Raw genomic sequence first — 26,353 nt, 5'->3', positions numbered from 1 at the left:
CACTATTTAGTGTAAATATATTGAAGTGTTCTGCTAAATATGATTTCAAAATTGTGAAGGTAGTCCCTAAACAGTGCAATTTTAAACACTGCACAGAACTGCACATAGATGGAAAGGCAACATGCAAATTTATGCTGTAGTTCCCCTTTCTAATACTGAGAAATCAAGAAAGTCTTTTCTCCCTTACTGCAGCCGCAATAGGATACGGTAATTCAGAATGAGGTAATCACAGGCTATTGATGTGTGATACATCTTTAAATATTAAAGCATGCTGGCTTTGCAAACATACCTCTTTTTCTAATGTAAATCAGCCAATCCTTTTCCCTTTTTTTGACTCCACAGTGGCATCTTGATGTGCTTATGCCTGGATGGCTTTCATCTTTGGTGCACATTCTGCTTTTTTCTCCCTAGACAACAATTTCTGACATTTCAGCTGAAGTGGAAACTTGATAGAGGGAAGATCTTGTGCAGATGGAGCAGCTGCCTTTACATGCTGTGCTGGTGGGCATACCTGATAGTTCACTCAGCATATACACATTCAGTGCAGTGCATTAGACACCCTTTCTTCATCCTATCCTAGGATGAACCTAATTTCTTGTGATTTCTCAGGAAGTTTATTGTAGTCTTCAGATGTGCAAGTTTAAAGATATTGCCGATGATGTTTTCAAAACTGTTGTTTTTAGTGGAATCCTCATTTCCTTTGTTTGCATGTCCCTTCCCATTTTTCTGTGTAGCTTAGATGTGCCTTTAGGGATGCTGTACTTTCTTGACTCTCACATAAGTAACTTAAGAGTGCTGTATTGGCAAGATAAGAAGTGGAGGGGCTGTTAGCCTGCAGCAACAGTTGAGTCTCAGGGAGGATGGAGTTCCTAAAGAACTTCAGGGCTGCTGGAGTTCCCAAAGACAGTAGGCATGGCTGCAGTGTTTGCAGGGTATTGTGTATATTCACTTCATAAGGCCAAAGGTTTCACATGAATATGTATTTGTTTTTTAATACAGTTTAGAGGCATCAAGTACTTGTGAATAGAAAAATAAATTACAGACACTTTAGGCCTAATGAAAACTGAAGTGTGAAGAAAATAAAAATCTAGATACGAAATATGTTCATTGATTTCAGTTCAGCCTCATAAAGAAGAGCTTAAAGAAGAGCTTAAAGAAGAGCAGGGTGGTAGGAAGCAAAAAAAGCTGCCTCTACTCCTAATGGACATGATAGGTCATAAAAATGACTTTTCATCAATACTCAGCAGTAGCTCTAAGGATTCAAAATCTTATGCAATCTTCTCTGTATAACTTTATATTAAGCTAATATTTGTCTCTACAAAGTTGAATTGTACAACACCTTAGGGGACCCATCTGGAAAACATTTATGTTTTTTCAAGGAGTGTACTGCCTTCAAAGTGATGTCAGTCAGCCATGGATTGTGACACATTTGCTCCACTTTGATATTGAAACTGATTCCTGGCCTTTGCTTTCTTAATCTTAATGTTTAGCTGCATAAGACCTTGTGGACTGTGAATCAGTTACCTTCTGTTCTACCAGTATTCAACAAAACTCTGCAATACAGAGCCCCAAAGTTCAAATGAATGGAGCTGGTAATGCACTGTCAGTGCTGGGTGCTGGCAAGGATATAGCTGTCAACCAAAAAAAGCTGGAACAGCCTTGAAAGCCTATGTTCATTTAATTCTATTAGACTATGATTTCACTTTAAAAATAAATTATGAAAAATTAAGTAATTGAATTCTTGAATTCCAGCAAATATTTTTTTCCAACAATAACAACTATTACTTCATAGAAGAGTTTTTCCAAGGTTGTTTCAAGAGTCATCAATTAAACTGAGCAAACTGCTAATATTTTAGCTTGTCTGTTACTCTCTGATTCCGGCTGAGTCTCATATTTATAGCCCTTATAGGGTATCTGAGTAGACTGGATGGTCTGTCACATGGTAATAAGCTTTCCCCACTGATTCTTTGATGCAATAACTTCAGGACAGTTGCATTTATCTGGAGTTTCATTTTGGTTCCTGAATGGGCATTTACAGATTTGCTGGGAAGAGATTTCCTATCGTGTCAGCAGAATAACGGTGACATTATTTATTTATCCTGCCATTTGTCTTGGAGTTGTATCCTGCTGTGAACCTCCCTTGTACAATCAATAGCAATAGCAAAGTCCCTGGTGGCTTGCATGAGGTCTTTGGCGTGCCTCCCTCTCCAAGAGAAAACTTCTGTCTGAAGCAGACCTTTCTTTTTGTTTTAAGGGTCTAGTATTAAGACCCCATTTTGATGTTGAAAAACCAATTTAAGTAAGGAGAAGCTCTCATGAAGATGAGAAAATAGTGTTTTTAGAAGTTTTACCCAGAGAGAAGAAAAAAGTAATATAAATTAAGAAACAGGGAAAGAAAACACTGGAAAAAAAATGAGAACTTTCAAATAGTAGAAATAAAACTGTATTGGAAACCTTATTCTAGGAAAAGTCTAACATTTTTTTACTGCATATTTGTAATTGCAAAACTTTTAGTTAATGGTAGAGTGTTCAGAGAAACTTTGTGCTGTTTTTAGTATTTTGGTTGTTTGGTTGGTTTTGGCTCTATCGTGTGGTACAAGCTGAACACAGATCACTCAGTCTAAAACATATTTCTGTTCTTCATTCTTTTCTTCATTTCTTTGGGTAAAAGTTGAAGGTTTTTAGTAGCAGGCTCATGCTGTCAGCTTCTCACTAGAGCTTTGTGCTATGAACACAGTCACATTGCTTTTTGCCTTCCTTGTCGCAGCCATACCTCCCCCTGTCTGGAATAAAATCATGACATTTCTCTCTGACATCTTCTCATCAACTTCAGTATAGCAGAAAAGAAGCCTTGATCTCCTCCTGCTTCCCTCTAGGACATCCCATCTGCTGCTTTTATAGTTACTGTAGCAACCTGCTTGTTACCAAAGGTAGTTTTGGATTCTGGAGATCTCTGTGTCTCTGGCTATGTCTAAGCCTTGCTGAACTCCTTCTGAGCTCCCTTTTAAGAAATGTTTTCTGCCAGTCTGCAGCCCTAAGTTTGTTGTCTCAGCTTGGTGTCTTGTGTCCTGACTATTGCCATGTCCTTTCAGCTGGCCTTGGCAGATGCAGGCACGGCCTGCTCCTGTCTGTTTGAAATTATGCTGCCCATGATTTACTGCTCTGCCACTTTCTGCTCTCCTCACTGCATCTCCCTCTTGACATCATACATGAGCTGTGTATCTCTGTTTTTTTTCCACTCCCACATGAGTTTTTTTCTGTCTCCTAATGCTATTTCTTTGATGCAGAAGTGTCAACACCAGCCTCATCTTGTTACCTTTTCTGAAAAACACCCCTTGTTCACTTCATACTTTCCTCATGCTTGATGGAGGCTTTTTGAGAGCTTCCCCTGCTCTCTATATTATGTCTTCTGATTCAAGTGCTGACAAAGTATTTGACTTAGAGTGGGATAATGATAGGCTGGGACTAACTACTAATTGCTAGTTCTGAAATGTGATATTGTCTTGTTGTTCCACTATTCTTCTCATTTGCCCTTATCCATATGCTGTCCCTTGTCTTAAACTCCTAACTTTGTGCAGATAGCACAGCCATTTTAACTTATTCCTTGTGCAGGGTCTGCACTAACATGAGGCTTCCCTGGGCTGGGTCTTTCAGCAATACATTGGTAGGAAGAATAATTAAGTTATGCAGAGCAGTATTTCCTTCAAAAATAAATGTGCTTTTATTTCAGTGAAATGTACATTCCATGATCTAAACTTAATGAGAGATTACTTAGCTTAATAAATTCTGAAGAGCTGAAAAATCTCACCATTTTTGGGATTAGGATTTCTCAGATGCAATCATAAGGTATTCATTTGGAGTGGTTTAGCATTTGGCTCTTGTAAAGTAAAAGTGAATAAAATAAACTGAAGTTGGATTTAAAACCTTACGAAATATGAGGTTTTGACTGATCTGAAATTATTATAATGATTGTCATCTATAGTTTGCCTTCTAAGTCATGAAAATAATGAGAATTTTTTTACCTCAATCAGATTTACTCTAATGCTTCTCACATAATTTTCAGTTTGTTTCCTCTGAGATGTTATGAATCTTGAACTTTGCAGTCAGGTTAGTTTTTTTATCCTTTTACCATAAACTGTTTATTTCTGTGTGATTGTACTACAATTTATACAGACAATTTTATTGAGCTGTGGTTTAGCTTCTGTAATTGATGAGGCCATGCTGAATAAGAAAGCTGAAATTTAGTTCAGGTATTCTGAAGCTATTTGTAAACTAAATAGACCTACCTCCTGCTCCTGAAATTTGGTTTCCTATTTCATCAGATTTTTTGTGTATTCAATTTAATCTCTTGGTGATTAGGCAACTATCAATATTAGAGTGCATTTTATTCTTGAAAGTAATGTCTTTGGATCTTCATTTTATTTCTATGTTAATTGAATGTATAACCTAGTGAAACAGACGCTTTAAGTGATCCAGATTTTTGATGGCTGTCATTGTACATATTAATCTTTTAAATTAACCATAAATCTGGGAACAGACTGAAATTGAACTTAAGTATTTAACTCATTACTGATTTTCTTTGATGTATGTATTCATCACTATTTGATGAGAAGCAGATGTCTTGATCTAAGCAGTATATCCCCAAGGAAGGAGTTTCTGCCCTTTTAGGAAAAGATGTCCTTGGGACATTAACCATTTTTATTGTGAGGGTTCTTCACCAGCAAATTGTTTTTTCAAATGTCTATCTTTTAGGTGGTGTAGTGCAACTTAGATGCAGCAATGCCCATGTTACTAAATGCAGAACACCTTACCTTTATCATGATATATCTCAACAGATTTTGTTACTTGTATAACAGAAAGGATCAAGGGCCACATGAATTGAAAAATTAAATATTTGGGGATTTCTTGGATGCCTGAAATCTTGTGTACTTGTAATGAAATTGCTTTATGATTAATGGCCTTTGCTTTTCCTGACTTTTTTTTCAAATAGAAAGCAAATTTAATAATTATATTCTGTTTGAGCTCAGGTATAACTAGTAATAGAAAAAAAAAAATTGACCTTCATGTAAGTCTTCTTCAAAGGCTTGAAAGGGAAATGAAAGAATACGAGGATTATATTTATTTGGTTTAGGAATCCTGCACAAAACCTGCAAATGCCAGAAAATTCTGACAATTTGTCAGTACAGTTTAAGTGGCAGCCTGTAACTGTAGACCTGTTTTTGGAAAATTGGCCTTTGCTCTGAATATTTCTGTATTTGAAACCTGTATTCTATTAGGAGGCTATGATTCAAATAGGTTAAAAGTATTTGTTAGTGTGAGGAAAGGTTGAGCAGGACACACAATTTCCTCTTCATTATTTTACAGAGAAATTTTCAAAATAGGTATAATTTTTTCTCCCTTGAATTGAAGAGTTTATCCTGCAATTATCTGGGAATGAGTTGTTTGAATTTTGTACCTCAACTGACAATAATAAAATTAAAGCAAAGCCTTGTTATGGAATTCAACATTTACGTTTTCATGGGTAGTGGTCCTCATCAGTCCCTGAATTTATTATCAAGACAATAAATAACTTATGACACTACTGTTACAGGGTACTAACTGAGGATTTAGAGGACTCCTTCCAGTTGTTTTAATGCCCATTCTTTAGTCCCCAGTACTCCTCTTCCAGGTGTGAATAGTATTAGGTTGCCCACCACAATGAAATATAGTTTTCTGCAACTCCCAATATCAGTGTCTGGGAACTGGAAGTCCAACTTCTGTTTCTTAACAGAAGAGCCAAATATCTTGCTATTGTCAGCCTTGGGGGCAGAAAGAAGAACCTGTGCATTCTATTTCTTAAAAGCAAACTTTAATTGAGATAAAATTCCTGAAATTTAGTTCTTCTACACAGCTCTTTCATTAAGAAAGATAAGTATCTTTGTGTTTGGGAAAAGTTATATGGGATAAGACAGAGGAAAAAGGTTCAATGAGCTTTAGAAAAACAGCTCATGGAAATCAAGACAAAAATATAGTCATACTGGAAAAATATTTATTTGTTGGGAAGGTGTATTTTAGTAAGAAAAGCAACTGGTAATAAAACATTTCAACCAGCTCCATTTCAGACCACGTATTTTCAACTTGACAAAAATCTCTTCTCACTTCTTTAATATAATAGATGTAAAGAACTACCTTTTATTACCATGAATAAAAATAATTTGAACAGGAAGAGTTTTCATAGAAGTAAGAGACAGATTTGGGAATACAGTCCTGTAAGATCTCACCACATCTCCCATGTCCTCTCGTGCAGAGTGGGATGGATCTGCCAGACCTGCAGCACAAGGGTCCTCCTGGGAGCACTGCAGAGCGAGCACATTGCCTTCACATCTACCTTTAGCTACACTTTTTATTGCACTTCTTTTGAGACAATTTGCATAGTAATTTTTCTAGTCTCCTCAAATATATCAGTCTAGCACAGCAGAGCAAACCTGTGCCCATTCTCTATATTTCCTTGCTTCTCTACCATTCTGTCATGTATCCATATGTGCTTTCCAGTTACACATGGAGTGTAGGTACACTTTCCAGTTTAATAAATAGGAATGTATTCGAAGTTGAAATCAAAAAAAGAATTATATCTGAATTTCTTTTTCTCTAATGGTTTCTGATATGCTTTATTTATCTGAAAGGCAAGCTCACATTCTGGTGAAACTACCTTTGTAAAAGGAAATTTTCTGTAAAACACAGCCCTCTTTGGTCATTCTTTATATTACAGAAATGGCAGAACTATTTAACAGAAGTGAAAAAAAATCAAAATACGCCAACCTTTTCCCCTCACTAGGTTTTCATGGTACCATGCTCATATAATACACAGTGACATGTGGCCCTGGAGGAACCTGCAGTCTTCCTGGACTGACACCAAAAGTCTACAGTTCAGTTAATTCAATGTTACACTGTGTAACTGATACAGGATGACTTAAATTTTATTTTGGCTTTTACTTTTTCTTTCTCCACTATGAAAATACTCTGACACTCATATCACTGATTTATGTGATGACATTTAGAAATTCCGTGCTAATTAATGCTGTTGTATTTAATGTTGATTGCTTAGGACCACAGACAGATGAAATGCAATATCTTCTGTGCTTGTTTATACATCAATTCAGCTTTTGTTTTGTTGTGCTTGATGCAACTTGGGCAGCTACACTTTTTAAAATTTCCCTTGTGCAAATAATTATTCAATATTTATTTATGGCCCTTTAGCAGTGGCCAAGAGGCACGTATGACTTTCATTTCTTGATGGGATTTTTCACAGAAATGGTGTTGCTTTCTGAGATTCAAGGATAAGGAGTGACTGTTTATCTCAAAGGCTACTAATGTGGCCTGGATAGAATGGATGAAGGCATGAATCAGTCCTTCACAAAGTACTCTTTGCAGACCTAGATAAGTGAATGGTATAGGTAGCTATGTAGGAAAGTTAGTATGAAGCTAGAAACAAAATAAATTGCAGTGTCAGCAATGTGTAACCATTGTGCAAGACAAGGAAATCCAGAAAGGACTGTTCTACTGACACAAATAGGTAAAAATAGAAATTAAATCCTGGATGGGAAATGAACACACAGACAAAGTGGCAATAAGCAAACTGAACACAAGATGAACAGTCAGAGAAATAAATAAAACAAAAATAAATGCCAACAAGCAAGACAGATACAAAACACCCCAAGCAGCTGTTAAAAAGGAAAAGGAAAAAAAAAAAAAAAAAAAAAAAAGAAAAAGCACGCAAATATTACAACGAAGTGGAAGAAATTCCCAGTGCACAAAATTTCAGGGCTGTGTCCTAAAATGCCCTAATTTCTGGGAATTCCATCAGAAAATTTTATTTGTGCAGCGTGTATAGGTGGAGACTTTGGGCTATCATCGGTTTCCTTTCCTTCGCTCATTTTCTCAGAGGAGAAAGGAGCAAGGGCATTTTTTCCTGAGGCATGTGTGCGTATTCACTGCTGTGTATGTTGCAGATGCCCATAAAGTGAAGCATTTGTGGTCCTGCCCCCAGCCGTGCCTTAGGAACCCGTATTTGCAAAGTCTGTACTGTAGAAGATTCAGCTTTCGGTGGAAACAACTATTACTCACAAACTTCTGGAAATACCTGTATATCTAATAAAATATTTTTAGTAAATTAATTTTGAAATATTCTGCTTTAGTTTGGTTGTCTTCTCTTTAGTTAATCCCTGTTATTAAAGTTTCAGTGCTGGATAATTTTTTCTTCCTGAACTTCTTGGGCTATAGTGGTCATTATGGAAGAAATAAAATTATTTTAAAATCAAATGTTAAAATAGCTCTTTTTCTTTGCAGTAGAGAAAACCAACCATTTCAAAAATGTAGTTTAGAAGAATTCTTATAGTTCAATTTACAACCTGGTTTTTTATTTTCTCTACACTTACGTAAAAATAGTTGTACTATTTTGGATTGGAGGTTTTGAGCTTTTCTTCATCATTGTGGATAGCACTCATCTCTGCTAGAATGTATATTCCATTTGCCAAGGAATCCTGTTTAGAAGAGCAGTGGTATCTGTAAACATTAGGTGAAACCCCCTGTTCTCCTGGTACCAAAGACTGAGGTGAAAGTATAGTCAAAACCTGGATTCAAGCCCATTTTGAATTCCAGCATTGCTCTGTAAGTCACACTTCTTTTGGGGCAGGAAGCGGAAGTGCATAGATAGAATTTGCAGAGAATGGTCCCTACCAGAACACAGGTAAGAAGAAACCATGAGATAATTTATTGTTATGGAAGAAGAGCTGGAAATGCTGAAGTTCTTTGTCCCAGCAGGTTATCTTATGATCATGCTGCCCAGAAACAAGCTTGATAAGAAAAGACTGATCAGGATGTGAAAGACTTGTTTAGAAAAGAATGCCCACATGGGAGTTGAATGGATTTTAGATGTTTTAGTTAATTTCCATCTTCTCTATATGGAGCTCATTTCAGTTGCTTTGTTGGTCATTCTGGTACATAGGGATGCTTTGTACATAATAAGAAAAGAATATTTTTTAGTGGTTAGAGTATTTTTCAGTCATGAGAGACGTGAGCTCGCGGACCTCTGCTTTGTATGATGTCTTGTATGATACTGGAGCCTCGTGGAAGAGAGGGCCCTGGCATGATAAAAAACATTATCCCACCTCTCAGGATCTGTTTCTTATTGGCCTCTTCCCTTATGTGACTCAAACCTGGCTTCTTGCTAAACCAAGGCTGATTTGTCATGGTTGTCCTCTGGTGCTCACAGCCTCTGCACCTGGGCTGTACCTTGCACGTATCAGCAAAGCACTCCTGCTTTTGCAGTGATCAATTCTGAGTTATTAACCCTTCATTTAACATTTCAGTTTCTTACAAGTGTTGCTATTTTGTCTCTAAGATAATGCACAGTTGCACTGTACATAAATCATCAAACTTATTGGAATACACTTTGTATTAGGAAAAATAATCTTTTTTTTTTAATCTTAAGATTGAAGAAAAGCATATTGGTTTTCTTAACCAACATTTGGTGAGGAAATGGTGTAGTATTTTACGATCCTGACAAGTTAATGAATCAACATCTTTGTACAAAAATTTCAGGAAAAGTAAATGCACTTGCAGTCTAAGAGCACGCTATATTTAATAAAATTGTCATTAATATTAAGTCATTAATAAAAGTCATTAATATTAAATAAGCAAAAATATGCTAGAGACTTCTTGAAATTTAAACAATGCAGAACAAATTCTACAGTTAAATTCATGTCTGTAATTCCCGTGATCCCTCAGTCTTGACACTTGAGAGCAAATTCAGCAATTTCAAAGCATATCCAGGTAATGTCTGTTGAATAGTATTTAACACAGGGAAAAGATATTTTAAATTTAATTTTGTAAAACACAAGAATTGTAATGGGTCTGTGATTTAAAGAGTGTGGAGCATGCAAGCATGACAGCTTAATAAACATTACTGTGGAACTGTTACACTGACAAAAGTGAAGGTACCTTTATGAAAATGGCACACAGAGAGAATTTTCTAATATTTTGTGTTGGTTTTTGTCTTCTAGAGTATCAGGGCTTCAGGGCTGGTGCTGTTGGAAACCATTCTTTTTGGATCACTTCTTCTGTACTTCCCAGTAAGTCAAACTATAACTTTAAAAAAAAATTATACCCTTGCTGACATTTTAAAACATTGTATGAATGACTCTGGTGAAAATATAAATGTAAAAACTATTTATTAATTATTAGTTTAATCAGACTACAAAATGTGCAGTGCTCTTCAGATATTCTTAAAAACACTCGTATGTTTTACTGTATTTGTAATAATTCTCCATTTTCAATTTGATAAAAATTGCCAGTGGTTTGATTGGAAGTTTTTGGGTGTTCTGAGTTGAGATTTTGCTTTGAAAGACAATACCTCTCTAATGTATGGTATGTGGGAAAAAAAGCAAGGTATGTAAAAGGAAGACACTGATTATACCAAATATTTCTCTGGAATGTCATATAAAGGAGATTAATTATTTCAGTGCATTACTGGCATGAATTTTGATGTCTCTAAAGGTATGTAGCATCTTCAATACCATGTTTTCAGGAAAATTAGGTGGCATTAACCTTACCCTGTAAATGGAAAAAAAAAAGTAATTTCATAGTCATGTGAGAAATATATCCCAAAACTCATAGAAATATGTGTCCATTCTCTTTTCAAAAGTCCCAGAAAAACTGAGTTTGTTAATTGCCACATAAGCCCCAAAAATGACTAGATAAAGCAAGACATCAAAGTGTATATTGAACAAAGTTGATAGAAAGCATACAGGTTGGGGGATAATCAAAGATGGTGTTGTGGACTACTTTAAAATATGTTTATGTTCTCTTTCCATCAGTAGTCAGTTTTTTTTTGCTTTTACAGACCATCATGTAGTTACTGAAAGATGAGCTGGATAACAAAACTCTTCAGTAGCTGCAGAGCAAGGAGGAAATAAACTGCAGTAGAATGTGTGAAGAATACTATAAATAAACACAAACCTTGGTGGAATTTTAATACATTCTTTTTTGAATCGTGTGGGCCTTTCAAGTTCCAAAGAAAAAGTGTGTGCATTTCTAGGATACTTTTATGTATTTTTTTCATCTTTTACTTTGCAGAAGCCAGGGAAATGAAAGTTTTTGGTTTATTCACATTGGACAAAAGTTTTTTACAACTTGCAATAAATACATCTCCCATGAGTTCTCAGAGCTTCTTTTATATTTCTTTTCAGTGAACAGAACAGAAAGCCCTTGCACTGCTTGTTCAGCTGGTGCTGTGGAGCATTTACAGAAATTCATAGCGTAAAGCATTATGCAATGGGTTTCCTTTCATGGCTGTCTCCTCTTTGCTTTCTCAGAGAACCCTGGGGCCAGGTAATGGCTTCCCTAGGCAGGTGCTCAGTTAGAACCAGTCAGTGTCTGTACAGCCTCAGCTCCAAAATGTGAGAAGTCTCATCATAGCTCATCAGAATTGTGCATACAGTCTGCTCACCTGTCACCCATCCTTCAGTTCATTTCCTGGTTCTTGTCTCGGTGCTCCATTTGTTGTGCTTCATGAAGGATGAACATCCTTTGGTGTCTGGCTTCAGTATTCAGGTGCTCAGCACCTGGGACACTGCGATACTGCTGTGGAAAAAGACTTCTCTCAGCATGTAACTTGAAGGACCATAGCGTTGCATATGCAAGAGCTGGTGACCATCCACAACCTTTAAATGCAGAGGGAGAAGAAAGGAAGTGGTCCTGGGAGGGAGCAGTTCAATAACCAAAGCCTCCTCTCAGCTCTCCACTGACATTTAAGTCCCTTTTCCTTTTTCACTGACATTAAGGATGTTAAATGTACAACAAGTGCAAAAATGACAGTTTGATGTATTATGAGGAAAAAAAATTTTGCTGGAAATTCCTGATTAGACCATGTCCCAGATGGGATGCAGATACTTGACCAGAGTTTATCTTTCTACGCAAATCTCAAGCTCCTACTATATAAAACTGTCCGCTGAAAATACATTCTATTAGAAATGAATAGGCAAAGTGTGGCTTCTCTTTTCTAGCAGTTTTGTGTTCCCATGCTCTTTGCTGGGGCACTCTTCTTTCTTGTACAGGGAATTACTAATCAGGCTGTTACTCCTACAGACTTGGGAAAAAGAAAGAGAGCAATTTTATCATTTCTATTTTAAGGGTTTTAGGGGAGGGATGTAGCAAATGTGATAGTGGGAGGTCCTTTGCATTTTCAGACAGAGAAATTAATCCTGATTTCACCAACCAGAAAAACATGGTTTTGTAAAATCAAAGAAGATCAGAAAGATCAGTTTTCCAATATTCTTGTCCCTCAATTCACTACAAGGAAGTTTTCATCAATTTCTGATTCAGGACAAGACAGTGAAACAGTAAATGTGTGAAAGCTGTAAGGCATAGTTGTTTTAAGAAAGAAAAGCTGCAAGGTGTGAATTGTGAGGGGTGGGTCCTTGGAATGTGAACTCTTGATGTTTTGCTGTACATGGACAGAATCTAAATGTGCTCACCTGCTTATTGTCTGGGAAAGGAGCACAAAGCAGAGCAGAATGACACAAGAAAGAAAACCCAAGCTTTAAAAGAGTCTTGTTTTCATCAGCTGACATTCACACACATATTCATTTGTAGCAGGGTGTAGAGTATATGTTATTAATATATGTGTTGGTCATAAGTCATGTACCTGCAAAGCAGATTTTATTTTTCCTGGGTCATATTTATTTACCTCTTCATGTTATTTGGTGTTTTTATTTGCTTTTGAGAAGAATTGGAAATATTTTGTGACCTAGAGATGCGGTTAAGGATGTAGTAATATGTGCCCAGAGGTCATTGTTTCAGCTCTTTGATTTGGTCCTCATTTTATGCTAGAGGAATACATTAGAGCTCTAAGACTAGTTAATATAGATCTCACATCTTATACACCCAAATTAGGCTGTGTTTTCCACAGACAGTACGAAATGTGACTTAACGTGTGGAATGGTGTTCGTAAGCACCACTGCAGTAGGGTGTTGTCGTTTAACATAAGGCTGTTTTCCTTTGGTGTCATCTCTTCTTCTATTGTGATTTGGAATGTAAAACTAAAAAGCTTTACTTTCCCAATCAACCCAGTGTGGAATTACACAGCTTGGCTTCGTGCATGTAACAATGTAAAGATATTTAAGGATGGCATTCCAGTTCTAAATAACTGAAATCTCTATTCATTTGAGGATTCAGTGCAAAATTACACTCTTGTTTAAAAAACAAAATCCCCTTAGATTTTCTCAGCACTGCTTTATGTCTTTGTCATCTCTGTTCTCCACTCTTCTACACTTCCCTAATTCTTTCTTTTTCTAGATCTGTTTACTCAGTCTGGCTCGGGTTGTTTTGAGAGCCTTCAGCATACAAATTTCACTGTGTCTAGATGGGGTTTACTCTATCTCTGACTTTCCCTACCCTCCAATTAAATGAAAACCAAAACATACTTTGTTACATTGCTGGATTTCTTTCACTAATTGTTGTTGTTTTCAGGCCTACATGCAGTACTCTATTCATAGTGTAACATCTTTAATTGAAAAATAATATCACCAGTCAGCTGTTTTTGGTGAGAAAAACAGCTGTTACAATGCCCTTCTAACCAAATGGGAAGTGCAAATGATGGTCTCCACCTAAATTTATTATTCAAGTTCTGCTATATTCATATCAACACTGATCTTTCCTGAATTATAAGCAGGCAGATGAGCTTTGTCTATTACAAATGCATCGATTTTACGCAGAAGTTGCTGGGCAGCTCACATTTCTGAAGCTCTCATACCTTATATTTTCTGTAATCTCATAGTAACATCTCTAATTTGCCTTTACTTAGTTTTTCCAATTATCAGTGGATCTCCTCCAAATGAACACTAGACTTTCTAATTGATTTTGTTTCTATTTCTTTGTTCTTAGATTTTAAACAGAAAGCCAAAACCCAACCATCATACGGATGAGTCCCTTAATTTCTGTACTTGGCATTTGAGGGGAGGAATCTCATTGCTTTCCTTGTCCAGAAACTCTATTTTGAAACCTTTAGACCTTTCTTAACTCCCTGTCTTGCCAATGCTTGGAACACGCTACCACAAGTTTAAAGGCTCTACTTGCTACAAAGACCTTCAAATAAAGTGAAAAGTATCACACTGTTTTAAGAGAGTAGCCTGTTAATTACATTATAGAAGTCAGATCTCAGGTGATTTTAGACATCTGTAATGGCCACAAGTTGAAAAATAGGAGATTCTGATAAGATATCAAACTTTTTTTTTTAACTGTGAAAATTTTCAATTAGCAAAACTTTTTGTCCAGAGTTTATGAAATATCCATATTTGGAGCTGTCAGGACTTGTCTGGGCCCAGGTCTGAGCAACGTGACCTAGTTTTGGCCAGGGGGCTGGACTAGATGACCTCCAAAGCTCCCTTGCAAATGAAATTCTGTGAGTCCGTATTTCTTATGTATGCATCCATAGCTGAGTCAGTCATCCTATGCTCACCAAATCCTGAAGAGGAACTGGGCCTTTATGACTTGTTTTAGACTTGGGACTTGAAGATGAAGTTCATCATGGCCAACACTTCAGGGGCTATAAGTGAAGTCTGAGGTACTTGCCTCAAATAGTGATGAATTCCACCCTAGGCAGCTAGGATTACTTGATATATTAAATAGTTCCCATACTGCTAGTCTACATTGACTGAAACTCCAAAATACATACAATGGATTGTGTGATATAATGATATGATAGAATTTCTACAGAATTATTAAAGTTAAGTGAGTATGATGATGCAAAGACCAAGGGAATAATTTCTTCTCCATGTTCTTGATATAGCAGATAAAAAGTACTAGATTTATATTCCAGCAAGTGAAAGTTGTTAGACAGTGAGGCTGAATCTTGTAACAGTGATGTCAGCTAGATCATAAGATGGATTAGCTTTGGAGGCTGCAGAGTATCTTTTTAAAAACTTTATTATTTTTTTTCTTTTACTCTTCCTTTGGCTGAAAAAAAATCTAAATTCATTACAGCTTTCCTCTGCAAATTTCCAAACTGCAAATTATAAAAAGGCAATATTGTTATCAGTATAGAGAAATAGAACTGTGGGTTGGGGGGCATTCACTTCCTAATGTTCATGAAGTAGTTCAATAGTGAATCCTGGAATAAACTTTGTGCTCAGACATTTTGTTGCATGTGTTAAGTGTTAAGATCTGTTTCTGGGGTTGTCTTACTCCCTCTTTCACACTCAAGCTAAAAATCACCTACCCTTTTGTGTTATGAGAAGTACTAGAAAGTGGGGAGTCATGGAGCTTAGATATGGATATGGAGTTTTTTTCCCTCTCAAATGGTCTGTATGTGCATTAGCATGGAAGAAATGAGCTGTGAAGTCTGGGAGCATGAGACCATGGTAGGTGCATTAGTGATAACAGTCCTGAGCAGAGCAAGGTCACTGAAAGCTCTGTTTTTGACATTAATGAATGTGAAAATAGAACACTGCAAAATACTCTTATGCATTTGTCCTTCAAATAAGGGATGTGTTACAAAAGCACAATCACTGTTTATTCCATACATATTGATGTGAACTGAGGCCAACTGAAAAATTTGCTTTTTCCAAGACATTTAGCGTTGCAAGTCTGCTCTGATACCCCAGATGTTTCAGGTTGAGTCTTTGTCAGGATGTAACAACATTACCTTTACTCACAAAATAGTGTTTAAACTTTTAGAATGAACACTCATCATTTTATTCTTGTTCAGGTAAAGAACACACCTGTCTTTGGTGTTCATGTCACTGAAGTCCAAGGACACAAAGTAAATATCTGCTCTAAAATAATCACTACAGATTTTCGCAGCACTCTAGGAAGGGGTCTTTTCATTTTATTTGGATCACAGTGGATTAGATATCCAGACAATGCAAAAGGCAGATTTTAAATAACGTGTTGCAAAGATTTTATATGTATGTACATTGTATGCTTGGCATAGAGGTGAGGGAGCCAGGCAGAAGATGATGCAGTAGTTAGTCTCTCTTGGTCAATGTCCTTGTCAAATGAACATAAAATAACATTTTTGGAGTTAACACGCAACCAGTAAACCAATACCTTTTTTTTTGAGAGCCAGCTTGCTTTAAATGCAAAAACCAGAAGTCAGCTGATGTAACCTCTGCATTACAGGCTACAAAGTACAGAAACCTCATAGGTACTGGAAACACTTGTGTCCTTGCCCTGAACCATGCTAAGAAAAATGTTTATGACTGGTTTTACTGATACGAAGCAAGCACTGAATATTTTCTGCTTTTTGAATATGTTTATTTAAAATGTCAGAAAAATAAGGTACATATGATATTTCTTCATGGTTCTGTTGTCACTAATCTGTATAGCTATCCTAAAAACTTTTGGCAGCTACTGTCAGGGAGATAACTAGAGGCTGTTGTATATGTGATTATCCATATTAAGAACTGTGATTAGGCAGAGCTATATGTCTCTTGATCTTAGGTACATATTGGCATCTCTGTGTAAATGACAAAAGTTTAGGGTATTGGAAACTCAGGCAAGCTATGCTAGAGCATAGTAGAGCTATGACATCATAAATTCTAAGAGATTATGCAGGTGGAGTTTGGTGAGGAGTATTTGTGTATGTTCTCTCTGTGTATGTCTGTGTGCTGTGTTCCCAGGTTACCTTAAGCTGGAAGGGACCTCAGGAGGCCTCTAGTCCAACTTCTGCACAAAGGAAAGTCAGCTGTAAGACTTTACACAAGACAAGGTTACTAAGGGCTTTATTTTTTATATGTCTTAAAAAGCTGCAGGGATGGACACTACCCAATCAGGCAGGCATGCAGTAAAGTCACATGGTTGTAGTTTTTTTGGATAGTGATAAAATATGGGATGTTGCTGGAACATATCATGGGATTTATACATGGCAGGCTGAAGATAGGTCAGTGAAGGTACAGGTACTGATTTTACTATTCTTTCACAACTTGGACTCCCATGCTCATCCCTGTGGCATTACTTGTGATACCATGACAAAACTTGATCTTCGCCTTCCATGGATTTGAAGGTGCAGTAGGTATTGCAGAGGAGGGCATTGCCGTTTTTGCTACTCTGAAAGCTTTTTTTGAGAACTAAATTCAAAGGTCACATTTGTCAGAGTCTGGGTTCACTGAATAGCCAAGTATGTGTGTGAAGGGCTTGACAGTAGGAGAGAAAAGGACAGTAGCCAGTGACCTGAGCCAACTGCCACATTGGTTTTTCGTTGACCCTTTTATTTTAAATTAATATCTTGCACTGCCAGCTTGCAGGCACTTATGTGGTACAGTCTTGCCAGCCCTTCATTCAGAGAAATTAATCTTGTAGTGAGGGGAGCAGAGGAAGATCTTGTGGTCTTTTCTCCTTACTCATAATTCCACTGAAGTAACTTGCATGAATAAACTTACACAAGAATTTGTAGATAAAATTCTACATTAATATACTCTTTTCAAAGAAATTATGTAAAACCAGACTACAGTCCTGAAAAACAGTGCACAATTTTTAGTCAGGGGATTAAATTTATTTTTTATACAGCTTGAGCAGTAACACGTGCACAAGTTAAAAATATGCTACATTTGAAAATTGAAAGTGTGGGGAACTCTTTTCTGATCACAAAAAGCTTTGTAACACAAAAATTATTAGAGGGTAAAATGTACGTGCATTCAAATGAAGGAAAATAATGCTGGGACATATTCACAGTATGTTCCTTACTAAAGCTGGAACCATGTTCTAATAATCCATCCTCATTGCTCTGCTCTCTAAAGCTGAACCTTTGATGCTTGGCAAGCACTCCAGCAGGAGACCACAGCAGGGCCACTTCCATGCCAAAGAATTCATGAGGAACCCCTGATTGAAAAAATTTAATCTGTGAAAGCCTTCATTTGGCCCACTGTTTCTGCTGAATTAGAGTTAGAAAACAGGAAGAAAGTATTTTATATAACTCTTTTATATTTAGCCTTTTATATATCTATTATATAATTCTTGTTGGGTCTCAGTGCATATATGCTAGAAAGGAATAATTTTCTCAGCCAAACGTTTTGATGACTACATTGATCATTTGGCAAGTGAACTGAGTCAATAGCAAGATGTTTAGAATATGTTTGAATTTTACTCTAGTGACTTAAATTTATGAAAAAAATTACACATGAAAAAAGGCGCTCTCATGTATTAGTTCAAAATATGTGATAGAACTTTTACAGGAAAGATATTGAAAGACAGAATATTACATTTTTATTAAATTGTAAAAGCAAAGAGGCAAGAGGTTTTGACAGTGTAGATGAGCCAGGATTGAACTGTGCCAGAAAGGAAAATATTAAAAATTTTAGTCACCACATACATTTTTCAGTAGGGCATGGCCCTTGCATCAGTGGTTTACCTTCTCTCATTAGTTTAACACCTGAGAGACTGCATATTGGTGGGAGATAAATTTCACTCATTCTTTTTCACTTATCCAATGTCTTTCAGTAAAGTTGCGGGCATGTTCCTTTTTTCCCATCAAATGCCTTTTCTCTTTGTTTGTTCATGCTTTCATACCTAAGATCCAAGGAACAGCACCTATAGTCAAGTGAAGGGCCTGTAGGCTGTCTTTAATATTGCTGGACTTGCTAGATAGAGCCGTTGCCTGTTTTGTGATTGTGATCTGCATCAACAAGAATCTGAAGCAAAATGAAAGCAGAAGCAGTTCATGCTTGAGCAAGATGAGTTAGACAAGCTGATACTACCATGCTGTTTCTGGTATGAAATTGGGTGTAGTTGTAAACCAATGCTGTCAGGGGAAACTGGCAATATTATAACTCACCATGCCTTGGAATATGAGATTGAGATAAGACATTGACCAGTATAATATGTACAGGTGAGTGATAAAACATGATATCCTACTTATCATCTTCTGTGTCACTTGACAGACTACTCTGCATCCACAGAGAGGACAGAGAAAAGACAGAGTCTCCATCTAAAAGCCTATTCCCTGTGAATAATACAGGAGCTGAATTATGGGTTTTTTTCTCCTTTAGTTTTTCTTCTCAGTCTCTCTTCTTTTATGTATGAATGCACAAGGTATTTCCTAACCGTCTGCTCAGATTTTAAGTGTTGCACCATGAAGGATGATTAATGGTTAATGATTAGAAGAGATAAGGAATTCAATACATTACAATGGAGAAAGAGAAGAGTTGATGTTTTTGGAAGAGATCCTTAAGAAAGGAGATTTCATTCATCAATGATGAGGCTGCCCATAGTCATTCTACAAGCTGAGAACTGAGAGGATGCAGGCAATGCAGGCAATTGTGTCTTTATGGTTTTTAATATCAACTGCTAGAAGTTGAGCAGTTTGCAGTTTGCAGGCAAAATTATATGACAACTAGTGAAATCTTTGCACTGGAAAATTTTTACAGAATTATAATACTGATAGTGCAAAGTTTTTATTATTGTGTAGCACTTCTAAACATATCCTTTCGAAACTCTGAGATCAGTGGAATTTTAATCAGTGCTTTTAACCCAAGACCTATTTACATATCATCTGATGTAAATAGGAAATTAGCTTTTTGCTTGTAGAGAGGAACTGGAAAAAGTAATATAAACACTTGTGAGAGTAGAGAGAAGTTTACAATACAACATATAAGTTGCAATATGAAATTATCAAAACACATCAACAAATACCAGTGTACAAGCCATTCTGTATTTCTGTTAGGATTGATAATAGTAGTCTGACAAAAATATCAAAATTTTAGTTTGCCAGGCTTAAAAGAAATGAAGAGTTAGGGGCCAGCAGGTCAAAAATTTGCCATGTAACTAGCCAGATGGATTTCTGAAAATGAGACATTCCAATGACTAGTGCCTGGGTCTAAATCTACGTCACATCAAGCAGGGAGAGATGAGATTTCTGTTCTTAAAAGTAACAACAGTACTGCAGATGCAACAAAAGATGTTCATTAGAGCAAGCAATTAGTCATCACAAAAAGCAGCTTTTTCCTATGTGATACAAACTTTCTTATTTCTTTGATATAACTCTGCTTATTAGAATCACATACAAAAAGCACTGTTTTCAGCAAACAGTGTATTATACAAACTCTTTAATTTTTAGTTTTTCTGCCTTTGTGGGACTAAGCACAGATCTGCAAATATATGCAAGTTTGGAGGAAATTATTAGGAAATATCATTCCTTCATAACCAATATACAGTATCCATGTGCTGATCTCTCTGAAATCTGAATCCAAAGTAAATTTCTTGTAGTGGCATGATGCCATGCTGTAAGTTCTGCACATTTTTTTTTTGGGGGGGGGGAAGAAAAAAAGCAAAGAGAAATATGTCAATTTGATCAAACCTCTTGTCAGAAATGGATGGCAGGATTTCCAAGCTAAAAAAAATTTAAAGGAATTTCAAGGTAATACATATGGACAAAATACCTACAGAAAATAAAAGGATGAAATTAGTCTTTCATTGCACAAAAGGTTGTAAGTGGAAGAAAATAATATTTTATACAGTTCTCTCACATATATACATGATAATTTATCAAACAAATTATTTCAATCATTCACAATTTTCATTACTATTTGATATTAATATTTTAAACAAGCGAGGATGCCAGAACCTTATTGCATATGCTTGAATCAGTAAAAGCGATGTAAAGAGAAAAGGAAAAAGAATCATAGTGAGAAAATAGAATAGAGAACTTTCCCCCGAGAATTAAAACACAGCAAAAAGTCCAATATAGGAACTGGAAAATTAATCCAAAATTGACCAAGCAAACAATATAGAAATGAAAACAAGACACAAATGACATCTTGTACCTTTATACAGTCAGGACTCTTATTGTCATGACTACATGTTATAGAAGATATTTATAAAACCACAGATTGTACATTTAGTGCTTGTTCTTTGCTTACAGTTATTTCTCAGTGCTCCTTGCAAGCTTTCTTCTCCTATCCTAGAACACCACTTACATAATTGTGGAAGATAAATCTTTTATTCTTTCCTTTTGCTTCTTCTGTATTGATGTGTGGTTTCTCATCTCATATTTAAATTATGAACCCTTTGGTACAGAGATGTTTGGCATTGCTGCACTGTGCACAGCAGGGTCCTGATCAATGAGTAAGAATCACATTACAAATGACTGTTACTAATAATAACAGTGAAAGTGTTTAAAAATATTTTATTAAAGGTGTGAGTAAGGACAGAGTTAATAGTGAATTTCTTGTATCTTCAGAGCACTAGTAGCATGCAACTGTTTTTATACTTCTAGAGAGTATAGGTACTTAATGAGAATTATCTGAGAATATTTGAGTTGTACTTGAAAAAATTAAACTATAAAAATACTAATATAAAAAAGCCTAATACTGGTTCCATGAGAAACTGTTCTACTAATTTCTATGGAGCTGCACACAACTTGTATGAGAAGACGTGCATTAGATGATAAACAAAGCAGTTGGAAACAGTAGAAGAAAATTCATTGTGCTCAGTAGAAACCATCAGTCTGTGGGATTTAAGGTGACAGAGGGAATAGTGGAAATGCTGGCAGCGTGAAGGGGCAAGAAGAGGTCCCAATTTTACTCAAATGAGTATTTCTGTCCTCTTCTGAATAGACATGGTGTGTTGAATTTGTCCATTTTTAGGGGCCTGACCTGAGCTGAAAAGGTACAGACTGTCCCAGTGAATGCATTCAAGCATCCCATATAAACTGGAGCAGCTCTGTTGGCGTGGGTTGAAACCAGGCCAGCTTCAGATCCCTGAGCTGCCTCACGGGGAGCATGCCTTTACACATAAGGGACTTTGGACTCTGTCAAACTAACCAGAGATTTAAAATTGCTTTTCCATGGTCTGAATAGGGTTACTCAGTCCCTTGGTTTGGCCTTGCCAGCAAGACTGGATCATACACATTACCAGCTGAAGAGGGCTCAGAAGGGAGTTGAGTGTTACGTACTTTGGCACCAGCATGAGTTGGGAGGGTTCAGATACACACTAGATTAGACAAGGATTTTGTGACTTACAGCAGCAAATAGTCTCGAAGCTTTAGTCCTTAGACCCCGTGGCAAGTAATGATTACTGGGTTGCTTGTCTGGTTTTCTCTTATATATTGCAGACAGTAGAGGGTCCTTGCTTTCTATGTCCTGTGTGAGAATGACTCAAGGCTGGTGAGAAAGCAGTGAGGCAAAAAGCAGGCAAAAGTAAACCTAAGCATTTATCTTGGAATACCTGGAAACTTTATCAGTGTCAGGGTCATTGGCTGTAAAAGTAATCTTGAAGGGTCAAATGCATTGGGAACTGCAAACCATAGTCATAGCATACACACACATAAATTCTGACATATTCTGGTGCACATGGGCAGATCCATCACAAAGGCCAAGTGTGTTCTTTGGGTCTGCTGCAATCTTGGTGCTTTGTGGTGGAATACAGTTGTGTTAGAAATTTCTGACAGGAGAGAACATTCCCTATGCTGCTGCCATGGCTGGCTGCCATTCCAGCAGCAGTGCTTCATCTCTGACAGTGTTTGCTGACTGAGAGGTTGTTAGAAAGAAGTTTGGGTCTACTCTGTGGTGTGTTTGGATAAGAAATATTTTTTAATAAAGGGATCTTAATAATTATTTGTTTAACTTCTTTTTATCTATTAAATTTATATTGATATAGTTTCTCCTGTATGATCAAGGCATTTTTGTCATTTTCACTGAAAGAAATGTTTAAACCTGTTAACATATATATCACACAGGGATACTTTTTGTATAGCATATGCTGGTACTTATGCTGACTGTGATGAAATTAATACAAGAAGTATAAAAAAGATAAAATAGATAAGAAAGATATTAAACCATTAGAGAGTGTCCAAAGGAGGGCAGTGAGGATGGTGAAGGGTCTTGAAGGGAAGCTGTGTGAGGAGCGACTGAGGTCACTTGGTTTGCTCAGCCTGGGAAAAGAGGAGGCTGAGGGGAGACCTCACTGCATTACAACTTCCTTGTGAGGGGAAGAGAAGGGGCAGGCACTGATCTCTGCACTCTTGTGATCAGTGACAGGACTCAAGGGAATGGCCTGAAGCTGTGTCAGGTCAGGTTGAGGTTGGATATTAAAAAAAGGTTCTTCACTCCACCAGAGGGTGGTTGGGCACTGGAGCAGCTCCCCAGGGAAGTGGTCACAGCACAAGCCTGAGAGTTCCAGAGGCATTTGGACAATGCTCTCAGGCACAAGGTGTGTTTCTTGTAGCTGTCCTGTGCAGGGCCAGGAGTTGGACTCAATGATCCTTGTGGGTCCCTTCCAACTCAGTGGTTCAGTGATTCTGTGACTTTTAGGAAGAATGGTAAAGGAAGTTATGTTTGCATAAGGAAGTCCTTTCCACTTTTCCTTCATTGTTTAAACTTTAATCTTCCTTTTAAAATTTGGAATTCTCTATAGGAAATAATTTGTTATGAATAACCACAGTTTTTAAAATATGGATCTATGATTTAACCTCCAGATCTTTTCTTCTATGTCAATCCAAGTGTATAAGTTGTCACATTAGTCAGAGTCAAAAAAGACTGTATATATTCCAGCAGTATGTTGCTGAATGCATAAATCTTGCTTAATTTGTTACCAACCTAATTCCCAGCACATACTGGAGTGCTATATACAGAGCAAGTATTCCTAATGTTCAACTCTCTCCCTTAAATTCTTAATCTGGCATCACCAGCATGCTGAACACTTGAAATGTGGGGTTTTAAAAAAATCTGACAGGGCTTGCTGGCCTCTAGAGTCAGCTCATCCTTTTTTCTGCCTTTATTGATGGCATTGCCTTGAAATCTGTAGAGAACTGATCTATAAAATTCTGTGTGGTGGGTTATTTAGTCAGCTATTTATATCCATATTTATTAAACTTGTATCTACTTTCCAAGCCTTAAGGCATTTTCACATCTTTGAAATCGTAATCAACATAAGTTACTGCCATAGTGGCAGGCACTCTCTGTTCAAGTAATCACCAATTGTTGCTACAAGAAGGCAAAATGCTGTCATAACAAGTATTTTAAAACCCTAAGGAACATTTTTATTAACCATTGATTCAATGTAAGGCTCTGTTAGAATATCGTATGCTCAGTTGTTTGAAGACCCAGGAATTTTGAAAAATAGCTGAATCAAAAACATACCCTAAATGCTTAGTATGTAAGTCTTAAGCAAGATTAATAAGTTAATTATTGCCAACAATAATCTGCCAATTTCAGATAAAGAAAGAATATATAAAACCCAAGAATGCATAAAAAAATAAAGACCAAGAATATGTAAATAAATAAAAATTTCTATTGCAGCTGCTCTTCATGTAACTTCTCTGGAACCAAAACACATTCCAAATTACTAGATTTGCAGGACAAGAAATTTGATCTATCTTGATCCTGAGTTGAGATGTCTTTATATGGGCTGCAATTACTGCTGTTGGTTGTGGGATTAACAAATAATAAGGGGCACTTCTTTTCTCAGGCAGGATATTTTGTCTATTTAGGATAAGGGACATCAGTGCTTACTACATTTGAAAAGGAAACGTATAGCACATTATATTTTTCACAAGTGTTTGTGAACTGGGCTAACTTGTTAACATAAAAGCCTTTCATATCAAATGATGAAGTTGTGAAAGGCATTCATTTCTGGTTTGACTCTCCAGTATGTATAGCAGACATCAGATGTGATCAAGAATTTGTAGATGTGAAAATGATAACTAATTATATTTGATACCATAGTTAGTATGTGTTACTGTTAATAGTTATAATAATAATAATAATAATAATGGATCAGATTAAACAAGGAAGTTGACAGAATGAATTCTCGAGACAACAGTAAAGGGGAGAAAAATTCTCAGTTACTTTCAACAAATGCAAGAAGTTTGGAACCTTGCTCTAACTTCAAGTAATATTTAGTCTTAAATCTTTAAGAAATAGGTTAGAGAACAGAAAGAAGTTGAAAAAAGTTGAAAGCATTCAATGTGAAAGAGAGAAAACTATATTGAGCACAGGGAAGTCCCTGTTGCTAAACACTGAGTGCTCTGTTGGTCTAGAGAGCACAGCAGACATTCTTGGGATTTTGAGTTATCTTGAGTTATCTAAGCAAGCTCAAAGAAATGTTCTTTTTTACCCTCCATGCTTATCTTTCATAAAGTAGATGACATTTTGTAGCATGATACACTGAATCTGCTAGGTTTATTTCCTCAGACTGTTTAAAGTAATGCATTTTTCTCAGACATGTCACAAGCAATCCTGTCAAAATCTGCCTGAATGGATTTGTTTTAAATCATAAATACTTGTGTTATATATAGTAAATGTTCAAGAACCTTGAAGAAAAAGAAGGTCATGGCCTTCTGAGTACTCACAACTAAATGCGAGTCTTGAAATGTTTGTTTTGGGCAGTCTCACATATGGGTCTCACCACTTGGTTGGTTTATCTCATTGCTATCTCTCCATCTGTCTTAGCAGATAGACTTTTAAAAAATTGCTGTGTTTCTCCTTGGCCCACTGGAGTCCAGTTATTTTTGGTTTCTCTTTGCCATTTCATTCTTAGTTCTGGTAACAACTGTTAATTTTGCTCTTAAATATTTTGCCCTTCTGCTTTTATGCTCTTTTTATTGTACGGTTGTTTATTCAACTCCACAAGCATCTTGGTAGGGAGGGTGGAGAATGAAGTTCATATAAATAAATAATTGCAGTTAAATGCAGAGGACTGCCTAGCAACAAAATGCAGTGGAATATGTCTTTCCTGCTAGAAGGTGAGCCTTTTCTTTGATAAATCAGTTAAATGTTTGGAGGACTCCCCCTGTGCTCAGGAAGCAGTGGAACATTTGAAGAAAGCCTCCTTCTGCTGTTTTGTTATCTGTTAATGAATGCATTTTGTGGACTGTGCAAGTGAGCTGTGCCAGGAATGCAAATAAGCAATCTTCTTTGGGAAGGCTGCTATTTCTAATGCCTTATTTTTGCAGCTGCAGCAACAAGAGGGAACCAGCAGATTGGTTATGGGTATTTTGGTTGGTATCTCTCAAAGGAGGAGACCAAAGATGCCTGAATAGTTTAGCCATTAGTAGCGAACATATTTCCTCATACACCTTCAATTTTTACCATGGCAAATCTTTTAAGCACACAACTTGCCATTGGGTAAGCATTGCAGTCACAGATTGCAGTGCTCAATTTTGGTACCTTGAGGTCAAGTGAGGTACTCTTTACATGAGAGGGCTGTGTGCTCAGTCAGGAACACAGACAGCAGCACGCCTGCTTTCCTTGCTTAGGCAGCTAGATGTCCTGGAGAGAGGATTTGTGCTTGTCATCTGCCTAGTTTTTCTGCATGGGAAAACATCTTCCTTCACCAGGGCTGCAGACTTAAACTCTTTCTTCAAGTACACCATGCAATCTTCACT

The 26,353-nt window shown here is 36.7% G+C and overlaps 1 protein-coding gene across 1 annotated transcript in view; it reads left to right on the top strand.

The window, feature by feature from the left end:
- GPR158 (G protein-coupled receptor 158) overlaps window positions 1-26,353 on the top strand; it is a 187,315-nt gene that overhangs the window by 94,328 nt on the left and 66,634 nt on the right. The window contains exon 5 of the mRNA XM_053972486.1: window positions 10,041-10,109. Coding sequence (XP_053828461.1) covers window positions 10,041-10,109 — 69 coding nt within the window. The remainder of the gene's footprint in view (window positions 1-10,040; window positions 10,110-26,353) is intronic.

The sequence above is a fragment of the Vidua macroura genome, chromosome 1, assembly GCF_024509145.1.
Source record: "Vidua macroura isolate BioBank_ID:100142 chromosome 1, ASM2450914v1, whole genome shotgun sequence".
Taxonomy (NCBI): Eukaryota; Metazoa; Chordata; class Aves; order Passeriformes; family Viduidae; genus Vidua; species Vidua macroura.
Note: the sequence above shows the minus strand (reverse complement) of the source record. Positions and strands in the feature narration are given on the sequence as shown.